Source organism: Tamandua tetradactyla, chromosome 12 (genome assembly GCF_023851605.1).
Source record: "Tamandua tetradactyla isolate mTamTet1 chromosome 12, mTamTet1.pri, whole genome shotgun sequence".
Taxonomy (NCBI): Eukaryota; Metazoa; Chordata; class Mammalia; order Pilosa; family Myrmecophagidae; genus Tamandua; species Tamandua tetradactyla.
The window spans coordinates 48,201,960-48,226,272 of NC_135338.1; the positions used below are offsets into that span (position 1 = coordinate 48,201,960).

Here is a 24,313-nt window from a genome sequence, read left to right on the forward strand (position 1 = left end):
GCAAGGACCACAGATGCCAGCCATGGACCTTCCCAGCTGACAGAGAAATCCTAGACACCATTTGGCCTTTCTTCAGAATCTTTCTCTGGGTGTCTTAGTTTGGAATTTTTAAGGCTTAGAGCTATAAACTTGCAACTTAATAAATCCCTTTTATAACAGCCAATCCATTTCTGGTATATTGCATTCCAGCAGCTTTGCCAAACTAAAAACCTACCATATGATCCAGACATTCCACACCTAAGTATTTACCCAAGAAAAATGGAAATACAAGTCTGTATAAGATTTGTACACAAACATTCATAGCAGCTTCATACGTAAAAGCCAAATCCTGGAAACATCCCAACTGTGCATCAAGAAGTAAACGGATGAACAAACTATAGTACATCCACACAATGGAAAACTACAAGGAATGAACTACTGAAACACATTACAATACGGATAAATTGCAAAATAATTATGCTGAATGAAAGAAGCAAGTCCAAAAACAGAATATACTGTATGATTCCATTTATATAAAACTCTAGAAAATGTATACTAATCTATAGTGACAGCAGTGATCAGTGGTTGCTTAGAGAGCTAAAGTTCAGGGTAGGGGAGGTAGGAAAGTACAAGGGAAGGAGGAAAAAGAGAGTGGACACTTTTCAGGGATAATAAATATATTCACTATCTTGATTGTAGTGATGGTTTATTGGGCAAATATTAAAATGTTAAAACATATTGTACACTTTAAGTACATGCCATTTATTATATGTCAATTATACCTTAATAAAGTTGGTTTAAAAAATAAAGCATTCATTTTTGTAGTATGCTATTTCTAATTCAAAAGCAATGAATTAATCCAAAAGCAACAACAAAAAATTACCATGGTTTCAATGATGATGGTGAGGTTACCTAAGCCATCAGTCAGAGCTACATAGCTTCCTCCTTTCTCTAAATGGTCAACTGTCTTCAGGTAATACCAACCTGGTTGAGTAAACTGAGTGGTATGAGCTATAGAAAAGCAAAGAAAAACCCAAATAAGATTTAAGATGGTGATAACAGGGAGTCTTAAAAAAAAAAGTCTACTCATTTGGGTCTGAATGAGTCCGAAAATCATTTTCTATTTGGGGGGAAAATACCTACCGACCTCACGTTTTAGCTTTTCAGTAATTAATCCAATCATGGTACAATTGCAGAAAGATTCTTAGAACAACTGGTAAAAATAAATAACTCTGGGAGTCAAAGAATATTGATTACTCCATTTTTCAAGAGCAAAATAATGTTTTCCCTTTCCAACCTGTGTTCATGTCTATTTCACCTATCCTGACGTAATTACCAAAATGACATTAAAAAACATTAATAACACACCTCAAAAACATAAGTTTCATCATTTCTGAGTAGTTTATTTTCATAATATATATTTATCGGGCTCCTCCAAAGACGGCCCTGAAACTATACTGAGCAGTATTTCATGTCCTCACCCCTCAACTCAAAAGGGCAGTCACAAAAATAGCAAAGCACATTAGCTCACCTAGATAATACAGAACCAACAATTTCAACATCAAAGGGTTAACCCACCAGGATATAGAAGTCCAACGTAAGTTCCCCATATTTTGGAAGAATAATTTAAGTGGTTTATTCTTAGGGTAATAATATATGATTCAAGGAGTTAGGGATGGAATCTGAGTCATACCTGTTACCCAGATAGGAGCTTCTACTACATAGTGCCCACTCCATGGCTCTTGAGCAGTCATCAATCCACATCGCCCATAAGGCAACTGTTCATAGTAACTGGCCACCAAATTCCAAGCGATTGTGCTAAAAGATTTGTTTGATAAAAAAGAAATATAAAAACAACTAATAAAAATATAAATGTTTGCAAACCTACAGAAAAAAGACCTTATGCTAATTCACATAGATATTTGTAAATGACCACAAAATGACCACAGAACACAAGGAAATATAAGTTACCTAAGTTCACTCACATTTTGAAAAATCCAATGTTAGCTGCGTATAAGAATTTTTAATTATGAATCACATAAAAAAATGCAAAGGTAAATGGGTTCCCAAACTTGTGTGGCATCAGAATCAGCTGGGGCACTGACTAGACCAACAGGAGCTTACCATGGAGATTCTGATTCACTAGGATTCCACATTTTCCAAGGAATCAGTATAATAAATGTCTCAGGTATTCATTAAGAGAAGGTAAATTTGAAGAAAACTGATTTTATTCTGTAACAGAATATACATCATTAAAAATGATGAAATAGAAAATTACTTAATTATAAGAAAATTTCCGTAACAACTTGTTAAGTAAAAAGCAGCTTACTAAATAGATCATGTATTCTGACCTCCACTTTTAATTAAAAATGTATACATGTAAATATAAATTGGAAGGTCATACACCAAAATTTTTAATGATGGCTATTCCTGAATGTCAAGATTATGGGTGATTTTGTTTCCTTCTTGTACCTATCGAGTTTCTAAATTCTATGCGATAAACATGTATTATTCTTACAACCAGATTAAGTTATTAAACCAAATTCTCCATGATAAGCATCCTTTCTTTCAAAAAGAGAAGAAAAAGAACTAAAGGCTTTAAGAATATATCAACTCATATTAACATCACAAAAGTTTGTATCGTCTTACTTTTTTCCTGTTAATATTGTTAAAGAAAGCTAATTTGAATCTAATTACAATTAAAGTATTTTCAAAGCATTTATGAAGTGCTTCCCTTGGAAATAAAAGGACTTGTTCTCTCCCCTTAAGAATCTCTATTTAAACAGACAGTTCCACAAGTTAAGTGATGTCATAAGGAATCAATCAGGCAGACTGGGATGTGAATTATCAACAAGAAAACCAACCTGGTCTTTTCAAAAGCTCACTGCAATAAAAAAAAAAAAAAAAAAAAAGTGGGTCAGTCTGTCCTAGAAGCAGAGGGTGGGCCTTCAGCTTCATCGCTCAAGAACAGTCGTGCCACCTCAGGCCTCAGAGGGTGTGGAGCACATAAACGAAAACTGGGGGGGAGCCTAGCTACCACCCTATTGGGATTGAGCGTGTGCCCTGGAGATGGCAGAGATCCTGGGTGCTGCCTTGATGTATTTAGAGGGTGGAGCCAAGAAAAAGGCATTCCCTCCCAATCAGGGACACTGGCAATCCCAGTGCTGCAACACATCCCAGTATGTGGAGAGAGAGCAAGGCTGATGAGTAGGCTCTTGGAAAGGGTGGGACTGTTGCTTTCTAAAGCTCAGAGGATAAATGACTCTCAGACTTTGAAATCCAATGGAATTTGCCTTGCAGGTTTTCAGAACTGTTTGGGTCCAGTGACCACTATTTACCTTTAGATTTTTCCCTACGACAATTAAAATATGTATCCTATGACTCTCCCTCCTTTGTATATTGGCAACAGATAACTTGCTCTGAGTTTCACAGGTCCAGAACCAGAGGAGAATTTTTGCCTTAGAACAGACCATGCCCATAACTGACTTTGATGAGATTTTGCACTGGTTTTAACTTTATATTGTATTTGTATTGTTATTGAAATTTTTAAGGCTTTGTGATATTGTAATGGAGTGAATATATTTTGTATTTGGGAGAAACACATCTTTTTGAGGGTCCAGAGGGTAGAAGGTACTGATTTGAAGCTATTATGTACCCTCAAAAAGCCATGTTTTAATCTTATCTTGTGGGGGCATTTCTTTTAATCCTGATTCAATACTGTAGGTAGAAACTTTTGACTAGATCATCTCCACAGAGATGGGGCATGCCCAATTGTGGGTGTGACCTGTTGATTAGATGGAAATGTGACTCCACCCATTCCAGATGTGTCTTGACTAGTTTACTGGGGTCCTTTGAAAGAGAAAATATTTTGGAGACAGCAGAGCTGACACAGATGCCGACACTTGGAGAACAGAGGCACAGATGTTTGGAGATGCTTGGAGCCCATCAGACATTGCCATGTGACTTCTCAAGATACGTTAAGCAAGCCAGAACCTGGAGAGAGTCACGGGAAGCCAAGAGATAAAGCCAAGCCCACAGAAGCCAAGCAAGGAATCCCCACAGGAATAGAGGCTGAAAGCAATGGAGCTCAAGAGTAAGGGACCAGCAGATGCCAGTCACATGCCTTTCCAGCTGACAGAGGTGTTCAGAAAAATGATTAGTCTTTCTTGAGTGAAAGTAACCTCTTGTTGGTGCCATAATTTGGACACTTTTACTTCCTTAGTAAACTTGTAGCTTATTAAATTCCCTTTTTAAAAGCCATTTCATATCTGGTATATTGCATTCTGGTAGCTTAACAAACTAATACATTGACTATTACTCAATAAACCTGACTATTATCTAGAAAAAGACTGATAAAGAGTAGACATAGATCATAGACATAAAGGAAGCAAATAAGGCAAAATATTTACCATCACCGAATCTATCTGTTTTAAGAATATCATTTTTTCTCTTTAATTGGGTTTTCAAAATAAAAAACTTTAAAACTTTTTAATAACTTACGAAGTCATGTAGCCATTGATATAATTCTGATTCAATATGCGACCCCAGCAGCCTGCACCCACGTCATTATTGAAAGTGCTAAAATCTTCAGAAGACCAAAGCTTCTTTCCAGTCAATTTTGCATCCATCACTGTTTGGGTCCCAGGATAATGAGCCCTAAAAAAGAAAGTGTGGGAAGAAATGGGAAAAGGTCAGAATGTGGCACTTACACATATATTTGGTGAGTGATAAAAAATACATCTCCTCCCCAAGGTTTTCTATTTTAAAGCAATGAGCAGCTTCCAGATCAATGACAGGGATCTGCCTCTCATCTTTCTAGTCCAGGATCCTGTGACAACAACAGAAAAGAAAACAGAAGGAGATAAATTTTTAACAGCATTCAGAATGGGATGCAAGATCCTAATAGATGAGGGATTTCAACCTGGTTTTGGAAACCATAAAATGGATGGAAGCATGTTGATGGATGGAGCTAGCAGAGAAGGCCACAAGCCAAAACACTCCAAGAAAAGAACAGAGTGGAGAAGAATTGTTGGAAGATGGCAGAGTAGGAAGCTACAGGAATTAGTCCTTCCACACAACAAGTATTGAGCAGACAGGAACTGTCTGACTCAATTATTTTGAAACTCCAGAGTCCAGTAGAACACTATATGGCATCTAGGGAAGAGCAAGAGGAAGAGGCTGGTAAATGACAATAAACACCAGTGAACTGCTCCCTCTACATGGGGGTTACCACCACCCAACCCTGACTCTTACAGCAGGCAACAGTGAGGTCTAGCCCTGGTGTAGCTTGGTGGTGCCAGAAAGGAACATAAAAATCCACTTACCCATGAGGGGGCCTACAGGCTGACTGTTGACACTGCTTTTGATTAGTAGCTTCAGATCACTAGGGCCCAGCTCTAAGGGCAGCCATTGTTCCAATCTGTCTAGGACAAAGGTGGCAGAGGAGGCTCAAAGATGGATGCTTCCTCAAAGCTGTGTGGAGGACAGATGAAGGGCTGCATTTGCTGGGTAGGTGCTGAATCAAGAAATGCAGGTTTGGGGAGCCATGGAAGAAGCTCCTGGTATCCTTGCTGGTCCTTCTCTTACTTTCTACCCAGGGCAGTTTGGAGCCAGCCAATACTACCTTTGTGAGTCCCTGGACTGGTTCCAGTTGGGAAGGAATGACTTGGGAAACTCCTCTCCAGGATGCCTCCTCCACCCAGAATTGGCCGTCCAGGCAAAAGCAGCTTGAGACAAGGAAAGCAATGTAAGAAAGAATTTAGGCAGACAGCCTGGAACAAAGCCTTATATACTCTAAGCCCTTCAACAGAACATGCAGGAGAGGGAGAAGGTCCATTTCCTGGGAATAGAGAGGGTATTCAAACCCCTGTAAACAGGGAATCTCCAAAGGCCACTAGCAAACACAAACCCAAGACAAAACACATATCCAGAAAAGACAGAGAGGATCCTGTACTTTGCATTTGCCTTGGGCAAATCTTCCTTATAGAAAGTGGAACTCTGAAGGAGAGCACCAGCCAGTGGCAAAGTCAATTTGCAAAGACAAAAAGGTAAAAGGAGCTTTTGCTTAGGTTTGCTTGGTTTTGTTAGTTCCTGACACTCAACAAAATCTGTCATATCACTTGTTGGATACAAACTCAAGAAATAGACATCTCAAGGAGTTAATTCCAGAGTTAACATTTAAATATTAAAATGTACAGTGTGCAAAAAAGTATTACAAGTCAAACAAGAAACAGAATGACAGCTCATCCAAAGGAAGAGGAAAAAAATCCAGAAAACATCAAGGAAGAAGATCAGAGTAGGTATATCAGACAAAGACTTTTTAAAGACAATCTTCAATATGCTGAAGGAGATGAAGGAAAATTCAGAGAAAGAACTAAAGGATATAAGGAAAATAATGAAGGAATAATATGAGAATTTCAACAGACACAGAAATTTTAAAAAAGGAGCCAAACAGAACTATTAGAGTTGAATACCACAATAACTGAAATGAAAAATTCCCAAGAGGGGTTCAACAGAAGATTGGAACTGGCAGAGGAAAGAATCAGTCAACTCAAAGACAAAATAATTGAAGTGATTCAGATTGAGGAATCAAGAGTAAAAAGAAGTATAAAGGGTGAAAATAACCTAAGACACCTCTGAAACACCATCAAGCATACCAGTATATGTATTATGGGGGTCCCAGAAAAAGAAGAAAGTAAGGGCAGAAGGAAATAATCAAAGAAATAATGACAGAAAAAGACATGAATATGCTTATCTAAGAATCCCAGAGAACCCCAAACAGGATAAAATTGAAGAAAAAAAATGTCCCATCACATATGATCATATTATCAAATGCAAAGGACAAGGAGAGAGTTCAGAAAACTGCAAGAGAAAAGCAGCATTTTATGCACCAGGGAGTCCCAAGTAGATTAAGTTCCAATTTCTCACTAAAAACCACTGAGACAAGAAGGCAATGGATTGAAATACTTAAAGTGCTGAATGAAAACAACTACCAATGAATTTTTTATCTAGCTGAGGCCTTCTTTCAAAAATGAGGGAGAGATTAAGACATTCCCAGATAAAAACTAAGAGTTCATGACCACCCAATCTGCTCTACAAGCAATACCAAAGGGAATTCTTCAGAATGAAAGGAAAGGACACAATACACTGGTTCAAAGTGGCATGAAGAAATAAAGACCTCTGATAAAGGAAACCATTTGGGCAATTATAAATGCCAGTACTATTATATTGTACCTTTTGGTATGTAACTCCACTTCTTACTTCGTACAGGCTAAAATGCAAATGCATGAAAAGTAATGATAAATCTACGGTTTGGAACACAGATACACAAAGGTATAATTTGTAACAAGTACAAAAAAATGGCAGAAGAAAGTCCTGCATTATCATAAATGGATTAAGCTCTAGTCAAAAGGCAGTTTGGGAGAATGGATAATAAAACTGTTTACAAAACACTCACCTTATATGCAAAGACATAATAAGTAGGTTTAAAGTGAAAGGATAGAGGGCGGGCCACGGTGGCTCAGCAGGTAAGAATGCTTGCCTGCCATGCCCGAGGACCCGGGTTCGATTCCTGGTGCCTGCCCATGTAAAAAAATAAATAAATAAATAAATTTAAAGTGAAAGGATAGATAAAAATATACCACACAGGTAGTAACCAAAAAAGAGCTAAAGGTAGCTGTACTGATATCAGATAAAACAGACCTTAAATCAAAATCTATACTAAGGCAAAGACAGTCATTACATACAAATAATGGGGTCAATTCAACAAGAAAATGCAAAATTTATAAATATGTGCTCCTACCAGGAGAGCCCCAAAATACGTAAAGGAAGTACAGATTTGAAGGGAGAAATAGACCATTCTACATTAATAGAAGACTTCAATATACCACTTTCAATAATAGAGAGAACATCTAGATGGAAGCTAAATCAATAAGGAAATAGAAGACATGAACAATAATCTAAACCAACTAGACTTAACAGACATTTAGATAACACTACACCCAACAGCAAAAGAACACACATTCTTCTCAAGTGCCCATGGTTGATTCTCTAGGATAGACCATGTCTTAGGCCACAAAACAAGTCTCAAAAAATACAAAAATAGGACTTCCGGAGAAGATGGTGGCTTAGTAAGACGCGCAGGTCTTAGTTCCTCCTCCAGAACAGCTACTAGAGAAGTAGAAATGCTACAGAACAGCTCCCGGAGCCACGACAGAGACCAAGAAGACAGCGTACCCCATTCAGGAACGGCTGACTGGCTGGGAGAACCCGCTCCAGTGAGATCGCCGAGGGGCGTGGGCTTCTCCGGGCCGGGGCAGCAGGCGGCCAGAGTCCCTCCCTCCCTTCTTCCCAGGACGGCTGGGAGAATTGGACAGGCGGTCCCCTCAAGCCGCGGCAGCTGGCGCCCCTCCCCGACGCGCGGTCCCCCAGACCAGCTGGGAGAATTGGATCGGAGATCCCCAAGCCGCGGAGAACGGCGACCAGGGTCCCTTCCAAACACGTGGCTTCCCGGTCCGGCTGAGAACGGTGGATAGGCACTCCCCCAAGCCGCTTCGGCTGGCGACACCCCCCCCGACAGTGAGAGTTTTCCAAAGTTAAAGGAGCCACAGTATCTTTTACTGGTGGGACCCGCACACAGATGAGCACCATGAGCAACACCTACTGGGCAGGATAAGAAAAACAGAGCCCAGAGATTTCACAGAAAAATCTTTCAACCTGTGGGGTCTTACACCCAGACTCAGGGAAATCTGATTAAATGCCCAGACGCCAGCAGAAGATAACGGATCACGCTCAGAAAATTGAAAATATGGCCCAGTCAAAGGAACAACCCAATAGCTCAAATGAGATACAGGAGCTGAGACAACTAATGCTGAATATACGAACAGAAATGGAAAACCTCTTCAAAAACCAAATCAATAAATTGAGGGAGGACATAAAGAAGACATGGGCTGAACAAAAAGAAGAAATAGAAAAACTGAAAAAACAAATCACAGAACTTATGGGATTGAAGGACAAAGTAGAAAAGATGGAAAAAACAATGGATAACTACAATGGTAGATTTAAAGAGACAGAGGATAGAATTAGTGAATTGGAGGATGGAACATCTGAATTCCAAAAAGAAACAGAAACTATAGGGAAAAGAATGGAAAAATTTGAACAGGGGATCAGGGAACTGAATGACAATATGAAGCGCACAAATATACGTGTTGTGGGTGTCCCAGAAGGAGAAGAGAAGGGAAAAGGAGGAGAAAAACTAATGGAAGAAATTTTCACTGAAAATTTCCCAACTATTATGAAACACCTAAAATTACAGATCCAAGAAGTGCAGCGCACCCCAAAGAGAATACACTCAAATAGGCGTTCTCCAAGATACTTACTAGTGAGAATGTCAGAGGTCAAAGAGAAAGAGAGGATCTTGAGAGCAGCAAGAGAAAAACAATCCATCACATACAAGGGAAACCCAATAAGACTATGTGTAGATTTCTCAGCAGAAACCATGGAAGCTAGAAGACAGTGGGATAATATATTTATATTACTAAAAGACAAAAACTGCCAACCAAGACTCCTATATCCAGCAAAATTGTCCTTCAAAAATGAGGGAGAAATTAAAACATTCTCAGACAAAAAGTCACTGAGAGAATTTGTGACCAAGAGACCAGCTCTGCAAGAAATACTAAAGGGAGCACTAGAGTCAGATACAAAAAGACAGAAGAGAGAGATATGGAGAAGAGTGTAGAAAGAAGGAAAGTCAGATATGATATATATAATACAAAAGACAAAATGGTAGAGGAAAATATTATCCAAAGAGTAATAACTCTAAATGTTTATGGACTGAATTCCCCAATCAAAAGACATAGACTGGCAGAATGGATTAAAAAACAGGATCCTTCTATATGCTGTCTACAGGAAACGTATCTTAGACCCAAAGATAAATACAGGTTGAAAGTGAGAGGTTGGGAAAAGATATTTCATGCAAATAACAACCAGAAAAGAGCAGGAGTGGCTATATTAATATCCAACAAATTAGACTTCAAATGTAAAACAGTTAAAAGAGACAAAGAAGGACACTATATACTAATAAAAGGAACAATTAAACAAGAAGACATAACAATCATAAATATTTATGCACCGAACCAGAATGCCCCAAACTACGTGAGGAATACACTGCAAACACTGAAAAGGGAAGTAGACACATATACCATAATAGTTGGAGACTTCAATTCACCACTCTCATCAATGGACAGAACATCTAGACAGAGGATCAATAAAGAAATAGAGAATCTGAATATTACTATAAATGAGCGAGACTTAACAGACATTTATAGGACATTACATCCCACAACAGCAGGATACACCTTTTTCTCAAGTGCTCATGGATCATTCTCAAAGATAGACCATATGCTGGGTCACAAAGCAAGTCTTAACAAATTTAAAAAGATTGAAATCATACACAACACTTTCTCGGATCATAAAGGAATGAAGTTGGAAATCAATAATAGATGGAGTGCCAGAAAATTCACAAATACGTGGAGGCTCAACAACACACTCTTAAACAACATGTGGGTCAAGGAAGAAATTGCAAGAGAAATTAGTAAATACCTCGAGGTGAATGAAAACGAAAACACAACATATCAAAACCTATGGGACACAGCAAAGGCAGTGCTAAGAGGGAAATTTATTGCCCTAAATGCCTATATCAGAAAAGAAGAAAAGGCAAAAATGCAGGAATTAACTGTCCACTTGGAAGAACTGGAGAAAGAACAGCAAACTAACCCCAAAGCAAGCAAAAACAAAGAAATAACAAAGATTAGAGCAGAAATAAATGAAATTGAAAATATGAAAACAATAGAGAAAATCAATAAGGCCAGAAGTTGGTTCTATGAGAAAATCAATAAGATTGATGGGCCCTTAGCAAGATTGACAAATGGAAGAAGAGAGAGAATGCAAATAAATAAGATCAGAAATGGAAGAGGAGACATAACCACTGACCTCACAGAAATAAAGGAGGTAATAACAGGATACTATGAACAACTTTACGCTAATAAATACAACAATTTAGATGAAATGGACGGGTTCCTAGAAAGACATGAACAACCAACTTTGACTCAAGAAGAAATAGATGACCTCAACAAACCAATCACAAGTAAAGAAATTGAATCAGTCATTCAAAAGCTTCCTAAAAAGGAAAGTCCAGGACCAGACGGCTTCACATGTGAATTCTACCAAACATTCCAGAAAGAATTAGTACCAACTCTCCTCAAACTCTTCAAAAAAATTGAAGTGGAGGGAAAGCTACCTAATTCATTCTATGAAGCCAACATCACCCGCATACAAAAACCAGGCAAAGATATTACAAAACAAGAAAACTACAGACCAATCTCTCTAATGAATATAGATGCAAAAATCCTCAACAAAATTCTAGCAAATCGAATCCAGCAACACATTAAAAGAATTATACATCATGACCAAGTAGGATTCATCCCAGGTATGCAAGGATGGTTCAACATAAGACAATCAATTAATGTAATACACCATATCAACAAATCAAAGCAGAAAAATCACATGATCATCTCAATTGATGCAGAGAAGGCATTTGACAAGATTCAACATCCTTTCCTGTTGAAAACACTTCAAAAGATAGGAATACAAGGGAACTTCCTTAAAATGATAGAGGGAATATATGAAAAACCCACAGCTAATATCATCCTCAATGGGGAAAAATTGAAAACTTTCCCCCGAAGATCAGGAACAAGACAAGGATGTCCACTATCACCACTATTATTCAACATCGTGTTGGAGGTTCTAGCCAGAGCAATTAGACAAGAAAAAGAAATACAAGGCATCAAAATTGGAAAGGAAGAAGTAAAACTACCACTGTTTGCAGACGATATGATACTATACGTCGAAAACCCGGAAAAATCCACAACAAAACTACTAGAGCTAATAAACGAGTACAGCAAAGTAGCAGGTTACAAAATCAACATTCAAAAAATCTGTAGCATTTCTATACACTGGTAATGAACAAGCTGAGGGGGAAATGAAGAAATGAATCCCATTTACAATTGCAACTAAAAGAATAAAATACCTAGGAATAAATTTAACTAAAGAGACAAAAAACCTATACAAAGAAAACTACAAAAAACTGTTAAAAGAAATCACAGAAGACCTAAATAGATGGAAGGGCATACCGTGTTCATGGACTGGAAGACTAAATATAGTTAAGATGTCAATCCTACCTAAATTGATTTACAGATTCAATGCAATACCAATCAAAATCCCAACAACTTATTTTTCAGAAATAGAAAAACCAATAAGCAAATTTATCTGGAAGGGCAGGGTGCCCCGAATTGCTAAAAGTATCTTGAGGAAAAAAAAACGAAGCTGGAGGTCTCCCGCTGCTGGACTTTAAGGCATATTATGAAGCCACAGTGGTCAAAACAGCATGGTATTGGCATAAAGATAGATATATCAACCAATGGAATCGAATAGAGTGCTCAGATATAGACCCTCTCATCTATGGACATTTGATCTTTGATAAGGCAGTCAAGCCAACTCACCTGGGACAGAACAGTCTCTTCAATAAATGGTGCCTAGAGAACTGGATATCCATATGCAAAAGAATGAAAGAAGACCCATCTCTCACACCCTATACAAAAGTTAACTCAAAATGGATCAAAGATCTAAACATTAGGTCTAAGGCCATAAAACAGTTAGAGGAAAATGTTGGGAGATATCTTATGAAACTTACAATTGGAGGCGGTTTTATGGACCTTACACCTAAAGCAAGAGCACTGAAGAAAGAAATAAATAAATGGGAGCTCCTCAAAATTAAACACTTTTGTGCATCAAAGAACTTCATCAAGAAAGTAGAAAGACAGTCTACACAATGGGAGACAATATTTGGAAACAACATATCAGATAAAGGTCTAGTATCCAGAATTTATGAAGAGATTGTTCAACTCAACAACAAAAAGACAGCCAACCCAATTACAAAATGGGAAAAAGACTTGAACAGACACCTCTCAGAAGAGGAAATACAAATGGCCAAAAGGCACATGAAGAAATGCTCAATGTCCCTGGCCATTAGAGAAATGCAAATCAAAACCACAATGAGATATCATCTCACACCCACCAGAATGGCCATTATCAACAAAACAGAAAATGACAAGTGCTGGAGAGGATGCGGAGAAAGAGGCACACTTATCCACTGTTGGTGGGAATGTCAAATGGTGCAACCACTGTGGAAGGCAGTTTGGCGGTTCCTCAAAAAACTGAATATAGAGTTGCCATATGACCCAGCAATACCATTGCTAGGTATCTACTCAAAGGACTTAAGGGCAAAGACACAAACGGACATTTGCATACCAATGTTTATAGCAGCGTTATTTACAATTGCAAAGAGATGGAAACAGCCAAAATGTCCATCAACAGACGAGTGGCTAAACAAACTGTGGTATATACATACGATGGAATATTATGCAGCTTTAAGACAGAATAAACTTATGAAGCATGTAATAACATGGATGGACCTAGAGAACATTATGCTGAGTGAGTCTAGCCAAAAACTAAAGGACAAATACTGTATGGTCCCACTGATGTGAACCGACATTCGAGAATAAACTTGGAATATGTCATTGGTAACAGAGACCAGCAGGAGTTAGAAACAGGGTAAGATAATGGGTAATTGGAGCTGAAGGGATACAGACTGTGCAACAGGACTAGATACAAAAACTCAAAAATGGACAGCACAATAATACCTAATTGTAAAGTAATCATGTTAAAACACTGAATGAAGCTGCATCTGAGCTATAGGTTTTTTTTTTGTCTGTTTGTTTGTTTGTTTGTTTGTGTCTTTTTTTTTACTATTATTATTATTTTTATTTTTTTCTCTATATTAACATTCTATATCTTTTTCTGTTGTTTTGCTAGTTCTTTTCCTAAATCGATGCAAATGTACTAAGAAATGACGATCATGCATCTATGTGATGATGTTAAGAATTACTGATTGCATATGTAGAATGGAATGATTTCTAAAAAAAAGCACACAGCATGGTTTTACTATGCACTGACACAGTGACGAGGTTTTACAAGCAGACTTTTTGGTTATTTTTAATCTGTTATTTCTACGGCAGCCCTGAGAGGGAGGCGGAGCGGCACAACCCCCCAAAAAGAAGGGTGATGGATGCACAACCACCACGCAAACAACCTGGCCACTGTCAATACCAAACTCCCTGAAATGAAGCGCGGCCAGACAGGGTGGGGAATTTGCAGAGTGAGACTGGGCCAGGCCAGCAGAGGGCTTTGTTCCCCGAGATCCGAAGAATGCACTCTGTCTCTGGCGCTAAGGGCGGTCTAGCCTCGAAGCCACTGCAGGTCCAGGGACCGAGGCTGCGGATGCCTCCTGGCTGGGGGTCTGCTGAGCAGCTCGTCCCCCTTAACCCGGGACACGTGGGGGCCTCTCTGTGCTGGGAAAATGTGGCACTTCAACATGAATAGAAGAAAGAGTGGGGAGCGGGGGAGAGAGCACCCTCATAGTCTCGGGTCTGTACAGACACCACCAGGAGAGGAGAACAAGAATAATTTACAGCAAAGGTCGCACAAAACAATGGCATGTTCTAGTAACTGGAACATATTTAAAGAACAAGCAGTGGCCGTATAAATTGTCTGCAGTCTTCTGTATGTCTTATAAATGTCATGTGCCATGATAAGTAAATGAGACACCTTAAAAATAAAGAGAGAAAGCATATTTGTTCAAAAAAAAACAAAAAAAACAAAAATATTGAAATCATACAATGTATATTCTTGGACCACAGTGAAATGAACCTAGAAATCAGTAGCAAAGGAAGAAATAGAAAACTCATAAATATGTGGAAATTAAGGAATATAATCTTAACCAATATACAGGTTAAAGAGAAATCACAAGGGAAATCTGGAAATATCTTGAGGTGAATGAAAATGAAAATAGCATACTAAAATCAATGTGATGCAACAAAGGCAGTGCTGAGAGGGAAATTTATAGTTCTAAATGCTCACATTGAAAAGGAAGGAAGGGCAAGCCACTGTAGTTCAGTGGCAGAGTTCTTGCCTGCCAAGCCAGAGACCTGGGTTTGATTCCCCATACCTGGCCATGCGAAAAGAAAAAGGAAGGAAGATGGTCGGTGTGATGGTGGCTCAGTGGCAGAATTCTCGCCTGCCATGCCAGACATCAAAGGCCTAATCTCAAAACTAGAAGAACTAGAAAAAGAAGCATACATTACATCTAAAAAGAAGCAAGGAAATAGCAAATATTAGCGTGGGGATAAAGGAAATAAGAGAATAAAAAACAATAAAGAGAATCAACAAAACCAACAGCTGGTTTATTTAGAGAACACAAATAACTAAAATCAGAAATGAAAAGGGGGACATTACTACTGAAATTTATTACCACTGGTATTAAAAAAGACTATAAGAGCATACTGTGAACTGTACACCAACAAATTAGGTAACCTAGATGAAACGAACAAATTCTGAGAAACACACCACTACCTACACTGACTCCAAAAGAAATAGAAGATCTCAATAAACCATTAACTAGTAAAGAGATGGAAGCAGTAATCAAAATTTTCCCAATAAAGAAGATCTCAGGACCAGACAGCTTCACCAATAAATTTTACCAAACAACCCAAATGTCCTTAAACAGATAAATAAAATATGGAATATGTTCACAATGAAATATCATTTAACCATAAAAAGATGCTATACCATGATGAACCTTGAAAACACCATGCTAAGTGAAAGAAGACACAAAAAGCCACCGATTACATGATTCCATTTGTATGAAATATCCAGAATTGACAAATCCATAGAAACAAAAAGTAGATTAGTGGTTGCCAGGGGCTGAGGAAATGGGAAAATGAAGCCTAACTGTTTAATGGGTACAGGGTTTCATTTAGGAATGGTGAAAATGCTCTGGAACTGTACAAAGTTGTTGGTTGTACAATATTGTAATGTACGAAGTGTCACTATCAGTAAATTTTATGCGAGTGTTTGGCCACGATTTTTTTTAAAAAAGGAAATTGGGACATTAGTTTTTATAATATATTTGGTTTAACCCAATACATCTAGCATACATCCAAAATATTATAATTGAATATGCAATTCATATTAAAAATTATTAAATAACATTTTTAAGCTTTTTTTTAAAACTCAATCTTCTAATTCCAGCATGTATTTTAAATTTACAGCACATATAAATTCAGACTAGTCATATTTTAAGGGCTCAGTAATTACATGCAACTAGCAAATACTGTATTGGACAACGCAGGTCTAAACTCATAACAATCCCAAAAACAGATACCAAATAATACCTTTCAGAACTGTAGAGTCTCACCACAACAATAAGCAGATTAAAAAAATAAGAATTAATTTTTTTTCCTAACTAAATACGTCTAAGATCAATGCAACTTTGTTTTCCCTCAAGATCTGAGCTATGTATGAAAGTCTTAAAGATACTGGCAAAAATTTCATTCTAATTTTAATTTATGAAGTGTTTAAATATAAGTGTACAAATATCTTAATTTTTTCTTGACAAAAAAAACCAAAAACATAAAACAAAAAAAGTCAAACTCCAGACTGTGGGCAACTGTACAGGGCAAACAAATGAGTTTCTTCAATAAATCATTAAAAAAAAAAGAGAGAGAGAGAGATAAGATGGAGCAGGAACGTAAATATTAGAAAAGACTTAAAAATCAATCACAAAATATGGATTTTAATTGGATTCAATTTAATAAAAGAAACTAAAAAATAATGATAATAGATATGTGATGACATTTTTAGGGATGCAATAATGGTAAAGAAAGAGTCCTTATCTCTTAGAGATACATGGTAGAATTTTTAAGAATGAAATAGTAGGATGTCTGGAATTTTGTTCAAAATAACATGGGGAGGAAGGAGAAAGGAGTAGATAAACACGACATGGAGAACTGGCCATGGGTTAATAATTATTAAAGCTGAGTGATGAGAACATGGATATTCATTATATTATTCTCACAGCTTTTGTATTATGTTCAAAATTTCTCATAATAAAAAGTTTTTTTAAAAGCATATATATAGATTTAGCAGGGTCTTAAGACTAACTAAAGAACAAGCTCCATTTATTCTATTTTTAAAATATGTATACACACTATCATGATGAATAAAACTGAAAGTCATAAAAAAAATAATAATAATGTTGGAGCACAGTGAAGTCAAGGTCCAGAAGGCAAAAAAGCAGAATTATAATAAGGAAGAGAGTCAAAGCTATACTGCTAAGGAGAAACTACCAAAGTCACTACTGTATCTTGAACTATGTACCCAACAAAAGGCATGTTTTTAACCTTAATCTGTGTTCTTGTGGGTTTGAAAGCATTTGCAATAGGACTTTTAGAAGATGTTATTAGTTAAGGTGTGCCCCTGAATCAGAGTGGGTCTTAATCTGTATTCCTGGAAATCTTATAAATAGGAGCCAAAAGCCAAATGTCAGCAGAAACTAGAAGAGTAAATACAAGGAGATCACCAGGCGATGGGAGACAGAGATGCAAGATAAGGAACCCCAAGGATTACAGCAAGTCAGCACCAGAAAGCTACAGACTTCAAGGAGAAAGCATGGTTCTGTTGACGCCTAGCCTCTGAAACTTTGAGCTAATAAATGCTTAATGTTCAAGCTAACTTGCTGTACAGTATTCGTCCTAAACGAATGGCAAACTCAGACTGTCATTGATAATACCTGGGCAGTCATAGATTATTAACCTTGCCCAAAGAGAGGTCTGTCTGGCTTTTGCCTCAGCTCCTGGGAGGTAACTTCTGAACCTTCAGAACGTACTGCTTGATGTGTTTTTATTTACCTGGGGGACTTGGACCACACCAGATAGTCTATGCTAACAGTGAGATTTATGGTCGGGACACTGGGCTCTCAGTATGAGCTAGAGCTATGGCAGGACTAGAAAATAAGGTCAACCACATAGACAGTCACCACCCCAATAATATCTTTAAACACCAAGACTAGAGTGTGTTTCCCTGTGCATGTTGCCACATATAATTGCTGGGAGAAACAGATGCTGTCTACACAAATCTCCCGAAAGAGGACAACTGGAAGCTACATGCCTGGAACTCTCCTGGAATTTGCCCTAAGCACCTCTTCCCTTAGCCAGCTGTAATCTGTAATCTTTTTGCCATAGTAGCCTCTAACCAAGAGAAAAACAGCTTTTAGTGAGTTCTATCAGTCAATCTAGAGAATTAAAGAACTTAAGGGTGGTCTTGGAGACTCCTAAATTTGCAACTGGTATTAGCATGAACATAGCCATGGAGACTCCAAACTTTGTACTACCATACTATTTACATGAGTGTTCATGCTGAGAACTTCCCACCCCAGGAAGCCAAATTAGAAATTAAATTCAAGTTATTGCCTAATAATACCTAAAATTAAATTCAACTTTTCCCCTTAATCAGAACAAAGCCCCAACTGTAGACTCCAGATATTTATACAATTTGTTAAAACTAACCAACACATGTCATTGCCATAGAAAGCTCCTAAATATATACATTTCAAAAAGGAAGGAAGGAACCATCTGCTATGCATGCCTTAATTGAGTAAATACAAGAAATCTACCTTCTGAAAACATAATCAAATGGGGAGAAAAAAGCAAAAACAAAAGCACAGTCAATAGATAGAACAAGCAACCAGAAATTGCTAGCTTTCAAATAAAACATTCCTTACCCTATAACATCAATCACCTTCAAGAGTTCAGGGTCAAGCAGCACAGAAGCAGAAATGGGTTCCCAGAGATTATCACTCACTATGATTTTCACTCGCTGGAAACCTTGAAAGTTCAGCATTTCTCTTAACAGCTTTTTGAGAGAAAAAACAGAACACATAGGCAAAGATTGCAAATGAGCTTTTAACTGCTGAATTATGACCAAGATAGCTAAAGTAGCTTTAAAAATCAGCACCTAGGATCAGTGTCAATATTATTTCTGTGAAAAATAAAAGCATTTTATCATCAAGGTAACCTGCTTCATGGGACTCTAAAAAGAAATCACAAAACAAAACATAAAACAAGGGATAAAATGTTTTAGAGGCATTTCTCCTTTGATTTTAAAATGTGTTAAGCACAGGAAAATTGAAGGATAAAAAGATTAAAATAATCATAATACTACCCAGAAATAACCACTATTATTTCAATATGCATTCTTCCAAAAATTTCTATTCAAACACAATGATAAAATTGGAATCATATTAAACATACCATTTAGCAAAATGCTTTAATCTATCATTTTATGTTGAGTATGTTCCAATGTCTAAATATTTTGCCATTATTAAAAATATTATAGTTCTTTGATGTTTTGTACCATACTAGAAGTTGAAATAAAAGATATTCCATTCTTACCTGTCTTCAGACAGACATGAAATAAAGCTTTTCAGGATGACTATCCACCCCCAAAATTAAAAGTAACATGTTAAATTCTAAAGGGGTAGAAATCAACAAAGCACATACTGAGCGCCTAGTATGGTACTTAACACTGGCCCCATAAGGACCTTTATGTGGTAAACACACTCACCAGGACACCTAAACTAACAGGGTGCACTGGAAATTCAGTACACAAGTACACACCAAAATATACATAGATTGCCTGTATGTAAAAAAGGAGACATCGTTTAACTCAGAAGCAGAAGGTTCAGAATTCATAACAAGAAGTAATCCCTTATGAATGAATACAAAGAAACCCACTGCTATACCCCCAAGCATTTGGAATTATCTGGCACACAGCAGATGCCCAATAAATACTGGTTTGAATTAAGAAATGAAAGCGCAAAAACTTTCACAAGCTTTTATCACATTCCAACTTTTCTGAATAAGGTAAGTTTCTTCCAATAAATGTATTCTTTTATGAGGTAAATAATAAAAGTCCTAACTAAATCTTTAAAACAATGGATGGTTTCTTAGAACTGATGTACTTATGATATTTTAGAAAACACAGTGAGAATCATAGTGCAAATACAAGTTCATCTTTCAAACAAGTCAGATGAGTCCTAAGGCACTCTGGAAGCAATATGAACAGATTTTTAATAATAAACGGAGACAAACGTGTAAGATTCAGTGGATTGAGAATCTCTATGCCTCTATTGAGAGACCAATCTTGAATTTCATCACCCTAAAGTTGTTTCTTACTGTTACCAACAGGAGGGAGAGCAATTTATTCAAATTTGCCTTTATCACTATAGATATATTTAGTTCCACTAATCCTATTCTTATAAAAGCACTTCTAAAATTGCTTATTCTTTATACAGTACATTTGAGTAGCAAGCCAAAAGTATAGGGCTGTAAGCCATGAATTATAAATAAGCTTCCATCCCAAAGTCAGTGTGAAAAACATTCTTTGAGTAGAAGTTTAACATCCTTTCACATGTTTTTGTTGTGGAACCCTTCCCTTTCAAAAAAACTTTGATGGAAGCCCTATTATAAAATAGATGACAAAAAATGTTGTTCTGGTTGTACCGAATAAAAGTCCTGAGACCCACAAATCCATTTCCATCCACCACTCAGATCCTAGATGGGATTTTCTAGACACAATTTTAAAACCATAAAAACGTCATAGAAAAATAGAGTAAATTACAAATACAAAGTAAACAATAAAACCAAACTTAAAAGAGTAATACCCTGCCATCCTTACACAATTTGTTTGCATTGTATCTATTTCTACTCTAAAAAACATTGTTCCCAGGGACCATTTTAATGTACTATCTTAACAAACCTGAATGCCTATATTAATTTGGCATGATTAGACTCTCTCCAATAGGCATTTGAGCAAACAGAACACAGATCCCAATAAAATGCTTGCTGCAAGAATGGCAAATAGAAACTAAAAGTTTTTATATTGTGAGATGTTTTAGGGCTGGGAAACTAAAAGTTAAGAGAAAAGGAAACGAAGTTTGATGATGAATCTTAGAGCAACAATTACTTCCTCCAATCAGGTCAGGTCACTTGAACTAGAATGCACTAGAATCAGCAACAGATCCTTAATACTTTTTAATTTAAAAAGCAAGATAAAACCTTAGTCCCAGTGAATTAGTTAAAAAAAAAAAAAAAGGAACCAGATTCTAAAGCTTCTAACGCTTCCCTCAGAGGAATGAGCATGACTAGTGACATAAACATATAATCATAAAAAAATAATAATAATAAGCTTTGAAATGTCAAATTTGGTTATATAAACAGTTCATCACTTTCTCCTACCAAGACCCTGTAGTAACAACATCCATCTGATTGCAGGGTTGCACAGTACACATATGCTAAGGTGGCTTCTGCTCTATCCACTAAGTTTCCCTTTTTGGCTGCTCTCATGGGAACTGTGCCCACAGCAGTCATGACTTTCCACTAACAACCCCTGTGCTTCAATTTTATACTAGCTGCACTGCCCCACTCCTTCCCCACCCAACTATTAATGCCTGAAGCCTGAAGTAGACATTGAGTTGCTGTGTTCTACTTGCAATCAATTATTCCGCTCAATGCCCTCTCCTCTGCAACAACTATGGATAAGATAAGACATACCATTCCTTCTGTGGACATATTAGCATCCTGACTGGGTTAAGTGCCCCAATTTTCCTCCCCTGGACAACCTATATTTACCACTTGCTCTTCCCCCTAATCCCCTTAGATCTCAGTCCTCACTACTCTGCACATGCCATACCCCTGCCTCAGCAACTTGGGAAGTTACTATCTACCCCTTCTTGAAGACTTCAACTACATGTTGATTCCTCTAAAAGGCTTCCCTAATCTACCCAGGCAGAGATGTTCTCTCTGAGAGCCCCACACATGCACTATTCTGTCTGACCTGACACTTTAGTTGTCTACATCTGGCCTTATATTCCCAACATGTCAACTACTTTTAGGCAGAAACACTAGTTTTTATCTGAGTATCCCAAGTTCATGCACAATACTTGAAAATACTAGATGTTGACTAAATGTTTGTTGACTGAATAAATAAATGAGTGAATGAATGAAATTTATTTGGATATCATCTGCTTTAAATAAGATGCTCAATTTAAGGAAATTTTTTAAAAACTGAAGCATAAACAAAATGAAAAGATCATATTTTGGGGTGAAAGATACATTAAAAAACAAAAAAGACAAACAGAACTGAAAAGCAAACTACAGAATATTTCCACCTGAAAATTAAAACTGCCATTTATTTTCTAGTGATAGAAGGGGTTGTTTCTCTCAGTTTTTCTTTTCCTGAAAAATGGCAATAATAGATCACTCATAGGGGAGGTTGTAAGAATTAAAGGATATAAATACTTAGGAAAAGTGGCTCATAAATAAAACACTTTACAAATGTTAGTTGCTAACTTTGCCAATCACAAATAGTATATTACATAATACACCTCATTATAAGAGGCTTTCCAAAGGAAAACAAGAATTGCACTATATACTACAAATTCTGACAAAATAAAATGAAAAAAAAAAAAAGCCAGATCTCTTGAAGTCCTAAAATCTAAAATGATAAATTGGCTCTATAATGATTATCATAACTCCACAAATAATGAAATTCAAAATAGAGAAATTCAATACAACTCTTCAGACAAAAGCAATTCAGGGCTTTCAAGTAATGACATATGCTATAATATCAGGAATATCCACAAAATAAAGGAATTTGTTTGAATTTTATGTCACAACTCAAAATAAATAATTTGCTACAAAACCATGGTGTTCCTACCAATTTCTATGGACCCATAAAGGAATTATTCACTAATCATTTAAAAATTAAAAGAGTTTTAAGTTATACCAACCTTGATATAACTGGTGTCAAAAGTCCTCTCATTCCAAATCTACAAAAAAAAAAAAAAACGTTTAAAAAGTCTGAATTGAAAGTTTTTAAGTTTCAAAAAGTAGACTTAGCATTAACATGCCACTTTGCCCATCATCTTTCTCATCTTTCATATTATCTGATAAGCCATTTTTCTTACTTTATGGAATCATCTATCATAGAATTTAGAGATATCTGTAAGACAATGTAGCGTTGTTTAATTAAAAAATTATTTTTAAAAATCTTAAAACATTTGGTGGGCATTTTTCAAAAAGTAATTTGTTCTAGAGATTTCCAACAACAAGAAATACTGGAAGAGTACTGTGTGCCAGGCACTATACTCAACTCAGCACTGAAGGACTACCATGCGGATTGCTGTAATAATTAGCAAAATTGAAAACCAAAGTATTAATAAGTTCACTGTACAGGAGTGATTTTTTTTAAGCACATGTGACAGAGAACAAAAGCAGACCTTAGTGAGGATGGATATAAGCACAGGTCTCTTAGGCTTGCCATCACCAAGTATGGAGTTTTAGAGTTGAAAGGGAATGTACATGACTTTCACGTACAGCTGAGAAGTTTAGGTGCTGTACCTACAAGGTGTCTTTTTTCTACCTCAGTGAAGCAGGAAAGAGTTTTTTTATCTGAAAAGTCCCTCACCGTTGCACATGATCATCAAGAGTCTAGGAGAGATGTGAATCACCTATTGATTACCAGAAACATTTTCTAAACGTGACTTTACCATAATAGAAAGCTATTAGACCCAAGCTTGGACTCAGTTTTGTTCTGGGTTAAAAATTCCCTGACACTTAAGAAACTTCTCAAATACAAACTAAATTTTAGTTAAAATTTAGAAAAAAGTTACAAAAATGAGTATATTCTTGCCTCTGGCTTCTTACACTCTTGGTTCACACCCATGTCCTCTGTCACCCTGTGACACTGCAGTTAATCTGTTCTGCTATTCCCCTCTCTCACTGAACTTCTTAAAAGCTTATTTTTCTTCCTATCCCTAGAACATAGTCACAGTGCCTGCAACACAGTAGGAGCTCAATAACTGCTTGCTGATTGCATGAAAACGTCTTAAATCAGTATTGACAAATGGTACATTAATCAGCAAGTGTTCATGTGTTTGCATAAGGCTCTGTGGGGTACAATGCCTTCTGAGGTAAACTTCTAGAATGCCAGCAGTCCAGCTGGAGAGACACCAAATCATGTTTTACACTTTTTAATCATTAAAGGATATAAAATAACAATTTAGGACAAGGTAAACAGATTATACAGCCTACAGGTCAAATCTGGCCCACACCTGTATTTTTTTTGTTTTTTCACACCAGTTTTTTTACAACCTGGGAGCTACATGTGTTTTTACAATTTTAAACAATTGCATTTTAAATAGTTATATAACTACCTACATAACGTCCTCAATTTTGCCTCTGGACCCACAAACCTCCGGTCCTTCAGGAAAAAGTAGCGATCCCCTGGTTTAGGATAATAGCAAACTCATAGAGCAAAACAA

At 36.9% G+C, this 24,313-nt stretch overlaps 1 protein-coding gene across 10 annotated transcripts in view; it reads right to left on the reverse strand.

The window, feature by feature from the left end:
* GALC (galactosylceramidase) overlaps positions 1-24,313 on the reverse strand; it is a 59,973-nt gene that overhangs the window by 26,534 nt on the left and 9,126 nt on the right. For all 10 annotated transcript variants that reach the window (XM_077123244.1, XM_077123245.1, XM_077123246.1 and 7 more), the window contains 5 exons: positions 22,781-22,819; positions 18,713-18,843; positions 4,480-4,635; positions 1,673-1,797; positions 863-990 (listed from right to left, as the gene is read on the reverse strand). In XM_077123244.1, the coding sequence (XP_076979359.1) occupies positions 863-990; positions 1,673-1,797; positions 4,480-4,635; positions 18,713-18,843; positions 22,781-22,819 (579 nt within the window). The remainder of the gene's footprint in view (positions 1-862; positions 991-1,672; positions 1,798-4,479; positions 4,636-18,712; positions 18,844-22,780; positions 22,820-24,313) is intronic.